The sequence below is a fragment of the Triticum urartu genome, chromosome 1 (genome assembly GCF_003073215.2).
Source record: "Triticum urartu cultivar G1812 chromosome 1, Tu2.1, whole genome shotgun sequence".
NCBI lineage: Eukaryota > Viridiplantae > Streptophyta > Magnoliopsida > Poales > Poaceae > Triticum > Triticum urartu.
Genome location: NC_053022.1, coordinates 363,626,220 through 363,633,086, shown reverse-complemented (window position 1 = coordinate 363,633,086; position 6,867 = coordinate 363,626,220). Strand labels below are relative to the sequence as shown.

Genomic DNA, 6,867 nt, shown 5'->3' with positions numbered 1-6,867 from the left:
TGCATAAAAGATAAACATCACATGCAATCAATATAAGTGATATGATATGGCCATCATCATCTTGTGCTTATGATCTCCATCTTCGAAGCACCGTCGTGATCACCATCGTCACCGGCGCGACACCTTGATCACCATCATAGCATCGTTGTCGTCTCGCCAATCTTATGCTTCCACGACTATCGCTACCGCTTAGTGATAAAGTAAAGCATTACAGCGCAATTGCATTGCATACAATAAAGCGACAACCATATGGCTCCTGCCAGTTGCCGATCACTTGGTTACAAAACATGATCATCTCATACAATAAAATTTAGCATCATGTCTTGACCATATCACATCACAACATGCCCTGCAAAAACAAGTTAGACGTCCTCTACTTTGTTGTTGCAAGTTTTACGTGGCTGCTACGGGCTTAAGCAAGAACCAATCTTACCTACGCATCAAAACCACAACGATAGTTTGTCAAGTTGGTGTTGTTTTAACCTTCGCAAGGACCGGGCGTAGCCACACTCGGTTCAACTAAAGTTGGAGAAACTGTCACCCGCTAGCCACCTTTGTGCAAAGCACGTCGGGAGAACCGGTCTCGCGTAAGCGTACGCGTAATGTCGATCCGGGCCGCTTCATCCAACAATACCGCCGAACCAAAGTATGACATGCTGGTAAGCAGTATGACTTATATCGCCCACAACTCACCTGTGTTCTACTCGTGCATATAATATCAACACATAAAACCTAGGCTCGGATGCCACTGTTGGGGAACGTAGTAATTTCAAAATTTTCCTACGCACACGCAAGATTATGGTGATGCATAGCAACGAGAGGGGAGAGTGTGATCTACGTACCCTTGTAGATCGACAACGGAAGCGTTTGGTTGATGTAGTCGTACGTCTCCACGGCCCGACCGATCAAGCACCAAAACTACGACACCTCCGAGTTCTAGCACACGTTCAGCTCGATGACGATCCCCGGACTCCGATCCAGCAAAGTGTCGGGGAAGAGTTCCATCAGCACGAGGGCGTGGTGACGATCTTGATGCACTACCGTCGCAGGACTTCGCCTAAGCACCGCTACAATATTATCGAGGACTATGGTGAAAGGGGGCACCGCACACGGCTAAGAATATGATCACGTGGATCAACTTGTGTCTCTAGGGGTGCCCCCTGCCCCCGTATATAAAGGAGCAAGGGGAGGAGGCCGGTCGGCCCTATAGGCGCGCCAAGGAGGAGTCCTCCTCCTAGTAGGAGTAGGACTCCTACTAGGAGGGGGAAAGAAGTGGGGAGGGAGAGGGAAAAGGGGGGGCGCCGCCCCCCTCTCCTAGTCCAATTCGGACCAGGGGGAGGAGGCGCGCGGCCCACCTTTGGCTGCCCCTCTCTCTCTCTCCACTAAGGCCCATATGGCCCATTACTTCTCCCGGGGGGGTTCCGGTAACCCTTTGGTACTCCGGTTTTCTCCGAAATCACCCGGAACACTTCCGGTGTCCGAATATAGCCATCCAATATATCAATCTTTATGTCTCGACCATTTCGAGATTCCTCGTCATGTCCGTGATCACATCGGGACTCTGAACTAACTTCGGTACATCAAAACTCATAAACTCATAATATAACTGTCATCGAAACCTTAAGCGTGCGGACCCTACGGGTTCGAGAACAATGTAGACATGACCGAGACACGTCTCCGGTCAATAACCAATAGCGGAACCTGGATGCTCATATTGGCTCCCACATATTCTACGAAGATCTTTATCGGTCAGACCGCATAACAACATACCTTGTTCCCTTTGTCATCGGTATGTTACTTGCCTGAGATTCGATCGTTGGTATCTCAATACCTAGTTCAATCTCGTTACCGGCAAGTCTCTTTACTCGTTCCGTAATACATCATCTCGCAACTAACTCATTAGTTGCAATGCTTGCAAGGCTTATGTGATGTGCATTACCGAGAGGGCCCAGAGATACCTCTCCGACAATCGGAGTGACAAATCCTAATCTCGAAATACGCCAACCCAACATGTACCTTTGGAGACACCTGTAGAGCACCTTTATAATCACCCATTTACGTTGTGACGTTTGGTAGCACACAAAGTGTTCCTCCGGTAAACGGGAGTTGCATAATCTCATAGTCATGGGAACATGTATAAGTCATGAAGAAAGCAATAGCAACATACTAAACGATCGGGTGCTAAGCTAACGGAATGGGTCAAGTCAATCACATCATTCTCCTAATGATGTGATCCTGTTAATCAAATAACAACTCTTTGTCTATGGTTAGGAAACATAACCATCTTTGATTAACGAGCTAGTCAAGTAGAGGCATACTAGTGACACTTTGTTTGTCTATGTATTCACACATGTATTATGTTTCCGGTTAATACAATTCTAGCATGAATAATAAACATTTATCATGAAATAAGGAAATAAATAATAACTTTATTATTGCCTCTAGGGCATATTTCCTTCAGAGGTGCGCATGCGGGTGCTCCTCCCGCCTATCTGGTGAAGCTTGCCCTTGCGTGTGGCAATGTCAGGGATGCTTTGGATGGGGTCAATTGCTAGGACAAATAGGAGAGGTGAGAACGGATCGCCCTGTCGAAGGCCCTTGCCATGCCAAATAGGCCCACCAGGAACACCGTTGATTTGAACTCTGGAGGATGAGGAGCGCAATAGGATAGCAACCATATCTCTGAATTTGGTTGGGAAACCGCGGCGACGGAGAAGCTCCAACAGATAGTCCCACTGCATAGAGTCAAAAGCCTTTTTGATGTCCAGTTTAAACAAGAGAGTAGGCTTCCTCAACCGGTGCATCCGCCTAGCCATGTTGCGCACATACATGAAGTTATCATGGATGCTTCTAGTCCTGATGAAGGCACTCTGGGAGTGGGAAACTAGCACATGCATGAAAGGAGCAAGACGTGAAGCCATCATTTTCGCCACAATCTTAGCCACTGCATGGATGAGGCTAATGGGCTTGAAATCTGAGATGTACTCTGCACCATCTTTCTTGGGTATAAGCACTATATTAGCTGTGTTGACCCACTGGAAATGATCTCCGCGAAGGTTGAAGAAGCCGTTAACAACGGCCATCATGTCTTCCTTGATAACGTCCCAGCAGGCCTTAAAAAAGGCTCCAGTAAACCCGTCCGAACCCGGCGCCTTGTCCTTTGGCATCTCCCCAATGGCCTCCAACACCTCTTTCTCCTCAAAAGGCTCAGCAAGGGAAGCCAAATCACACTGACTGAAAGCAAAATTGTTCCAGTTGAAATCCTTCGACGGGTGTACGTCCTTGTGAAGCATGGCCGAGAAATGTTCTTGGGCCACCCTCTCCTTGTCCTCCTGGGCCGTAGCCCAACCGGCTCCATTCCGTAGGCGGCGGATGAAATTCTTTCTTCTTCTCGCGTTAACCTTGAGGTGGAAAAACCTGGTGTTCGCGTCCCCATCCTTTAGATTCGCAACCCGAGAAGCCCGCCGCTTCCTAGCTCTTTCCAACACCGCTAGGCTTATCACCCGTCTCTTGAGTCTCATTCTAAGATCACGCTCTTCCGTCGACAGCGGAAGGAGATCCATGGCCATGTCCAATCTAAGGATAACCTCCGAGGCCATGGCCAGCTGCAGCTTCGCGTGTGAGAAGAACCCATTACTCCATTGTCTCAGCGCCATCCCAGTGCGCGGCAACTTCTCAGCCAAAATTCGGCAAGGCTCCGTGTGTGATGTGGACCTGGCCCAGGAGTCATGATGTGGACCTGGCCCAGGACTTCAGCCAGTTATGATTGTGTGCATCATGCATGATGCGGCAAGTAGTTTTTCCATCCTTTATGTCATGTTTTTTCTTTTCTTCATTATGACCGAATGGTTTGGACACCGATCGGCCCGTTATACATTCGTTTTGTGTACAACAAAACAATTGACATGATTTTATCAGACAGTTTACATAATCTATTACAGTTGTGGCCTGTTATACCTTCGTAATACACACGGCACCATCAACTAGATCAAGATGTTGAATCCTTTATTCCACGACGGCATATGTATTGCCATTTATTCGTAACGAGTGCATACACTGTGATGGCCGTGGGACCTGCATATATCAGACAAGCAACTTCTAGCTAGCGAAGTTTCTCTGGGTGTAGCAGTCGAGGTTGCCTCCGGTGGCCGTGCCGAGCATGCCGCAGTAGCGCGTGTAGTAGCCGATGCGGTCGACGCTGGCGTCGTTCCGGCCCATTCCGCACTCGAGCCCGCCGTTGATGATATTGGTGATCACTCCGTATCCGGGCACCCTGCCGGCAGCGGTGTCGGCGGCCGTCGGCGTCCAGCGGCGTAGGGCGACGTTGTGGCACGACGGCTTGTTTCCCTGCGCCGTCATCCAGAACCACATGGCCGTCCTGAAGGACACCACCGCGTCCGTGGACACTAGGTCTGGGTTGCTCACCAGGTCCTTCCCGATCGCTCTCCCGGCAAGATCGTAGTTGGACCGCCTGGTCAATCGCACGAGGAAGAGTTATTGGTTCATCAGAACAATCTCATCACCAAGGCAACCAAGGCCCAACCGTGTCTTTGTTATTATTAATAACTATTGCACGCGAAAACGAAAGCTTATTTGGATCAGGTCCTGATTAGCGGATAGCTAGAATGTCAACACGGCTGTACTTTTCAAGCAGATTTTTTTCTACAGATTATTTCAGTCTGTGATATCAGTGTTGACCAATATACTGTTTTTCATGTGGATGGTGTTTCAGAGATCGTCTTATAGGCCATAAACTTGGGATCTTGCTTACCCTGTCAATTGGATGGGTCCCCGTCCATAGTATGGTGGGGACGTGGCCTTGCTTATCTCTTCCTTGAAGCAGTAGCCCCACTGGAACTGGTCGGCAGCGCCTCTCGTCCCTCCTACACGTTGACACGGCATGCACAAGCACGAACACGATTAACCAAGGCAGCGATGCATGTCCAAATCAAAAGTGCCACGAAATCCGTTGAAAACATCAAACGAAATCAACAGTGGCTGACTGACGTACCGGTGGTCTCGTGGGAGGTCTGGCCGAAGAAGGCGGCGAGGTCGCGCTTGATGTCGTCGGCGCTGCCGGTGGTGCCGAAGCCCGGGAAGGTGTTGGCGGCGGCAATGAAGGCGTCGTACGTGTAGAACCCTCTGGCCGGGCACAGCGAGTTGTCGCGGTTGGGCAGCATGCTCGCGTACACCGACCGCGTGATGACCGAGCCCACGCCCTGCGCCGCGGCACCCCCCGCCGCCACGGCGAGCAGGAGCGCGGCGGCGCACACGGCGAGGGCAGCAAACCTCGCCATAGGCCAACTCACCTTCAGCTGATCAGCTCGTGTAATGCACTCCTGTGCGGTGTAGCGCAGGAGGAGGGCTTGCAGGACGCTTGTGTGATGAAGCTGCTTGGTTTGCAGCTGTATTTATAGCTGCTCGGCTCGGGTGCAGCGCAGGGAAATGCGCTGGCGATGCATAATTCACATCAGGCTTTTCCACGTTGCGCGCGCGATCTTTATTTGCGGGGAGAAAACCCGACGGCCGGGTGATAGGACAACGGGCGCATCATGACTATGGCTCACAGTCCGTCTCATCCATGCTAGTACATACGGAATTCCACGCGTCTGCACAAACGGGTCCTTTTCCGGGCGTTGTCGATACGCGCGGGCTTCTTGGCATGGTGTGCAGTCACATGCATGCTGCAGCTAACGCCGGCGGCGGCCGCTGGCTGCTAAGCTTTTCATATGGTTCTGGCCTGCGCTTGCACAGCGCATATAGACGGGAGGCTGAAAATAAGCTTCGATGTCGTCCTCGCCGGCTCGCTCGTGGAAATACGCTGCGTCCGCACCCAATGATCCAATCCAGATCGAACTCAAGCCATCAAAAAAAAATTTAGAACGAAGACGCCGCAGGCGTCCGGCTTTAAATTAATAAAGCCCACATAAGGCAACATCCAACAGGTTCAACACATAACAATAAAGATAAAACGGCCGTAGCCAAGGTACGATACATGCTACCGGCTGAAGCCTGCAAGAGGAGATAAGCAACATAGAGCAATGTGCCGGTCCAAAAGATCAGAGCCTATGGCAGGCTAGTGGCGGGCATCAATCTGGATCGTCCGAATCCGCTCCATCGCCTCCAACATCCGATCCGCATCACGCCGTTTCCCCAACAGTGTCCATGTCTGAAGAAATAAGTGGCATTTAAAAATAATGTCAGCCGGGTGAGAAAAAAATTTGTGCTCGATAGTCATCTTATTGCGGGTGGTCCAAATGGACCACAGCAAGGCTCCCACGCAGCGCCATAAGACCCGGCCAAAACCACCCCTAAAAGCAGCTAGCAAAGCGCGCAGGTCCGAGGTAGAGCGAGGATCCCAGGTCTGCCCGAACGCCTCCCTAACCGCACTCCAAGCAAAGCGAGCAAGGTGACAGTTAAAAAATATGTGGTTGGCATCTTCATGTTGGCCACATAGCACGCAAGAGCCGTCAAAGGGCCCATTACTACGAGCGATATTATTGGAGGAGGGGAGGCGATCGCGAAACATCTGCCACACGAAGATTTTGATTTTTAAGGGAATGGCAGCTTTCCATAGCCCCCTAGCTATGTCCAGGGTCGGTCCCTCGGTCACTTTGTTGTGCAAGGATTGGACAGAAAACTTCCCCGAGCGCGAGAGAGCCCAGGAGACCGAGTCGGCCTCAGGACGAAGGTTCACTCCCGCCAGATCAGCTACAAGCCCGTCCCAACAGGCTCGTTCGTTATCAAGCAGGGGTCTTTTGAAAGAGATCGCAGGCGGATTGGTATGCAACGCATCTGCTACTAGGATATCCACGTTAGTAGCAAGCCGATATGCTAAGGAATGGCTTTTCCACAAGGGTTCCGAGC

The 6,867-nt window shown here is 50.9% G+C and overlaps 1 protein-coding gene across 1 annotated transcript; it reads right to left on the bottom strand.

Annotated features, from left to right (window-relative positions):
• Nucleotides 1-3,797: 3,797 nt before the first annotated feature.
• On the bottom strand, nt 3,798-5,394 carry LOC125512541 (chitinase 8-like). Its single transcript, XM_048677643.1, has 3 exons — nt 5,012-5,394; nt 4,772-4,883; nt 3,798-4,471 (listed from the first exon to the last, which is right to left on the bottom strand). Exons 1-3 carry the CDS (start codon nt 5,295-5,297, stop codon nt 4,099-4,101), a joined length of 771 nt encoding a protein of 256 aa, XP_048533600.1. The 5' UTR covers nt 5,298-5,394; the 3' UTR covers nt 3,798-4,098.
• Between the last annotated feature and the right edge of the window lie 1,473 nt (nt 5,395-6,867).

What these genes read in the sequence shown, in the direction of transcription:
- LOC125512541 (XM_048677643.1), bottom strand. Translation starts at nt 5,297, where the DNA reads ATGGCGAGGTTTGCTGCCCTCGCCGTGTGCGCCGCCGCGCTCCTGCTC. An exon ending in GACCTCCCACGAGACCACCG is followed by an intron (nt 4,884 to 5,011) that starts GTACGTCAGTCA and finishes GTCAACGTGTAG; the next exon opens with GAGGGACGAGAGGCGCTGCC. An exon ending in GGACCCATCCAATTGACAGG is followed by an intron (nt 4,472 to 4,771) that starts GTAAGCAAGATC and finishes GCGATTGACCAG; the next exon opens with GCGGTCCAACTACGATCTTG.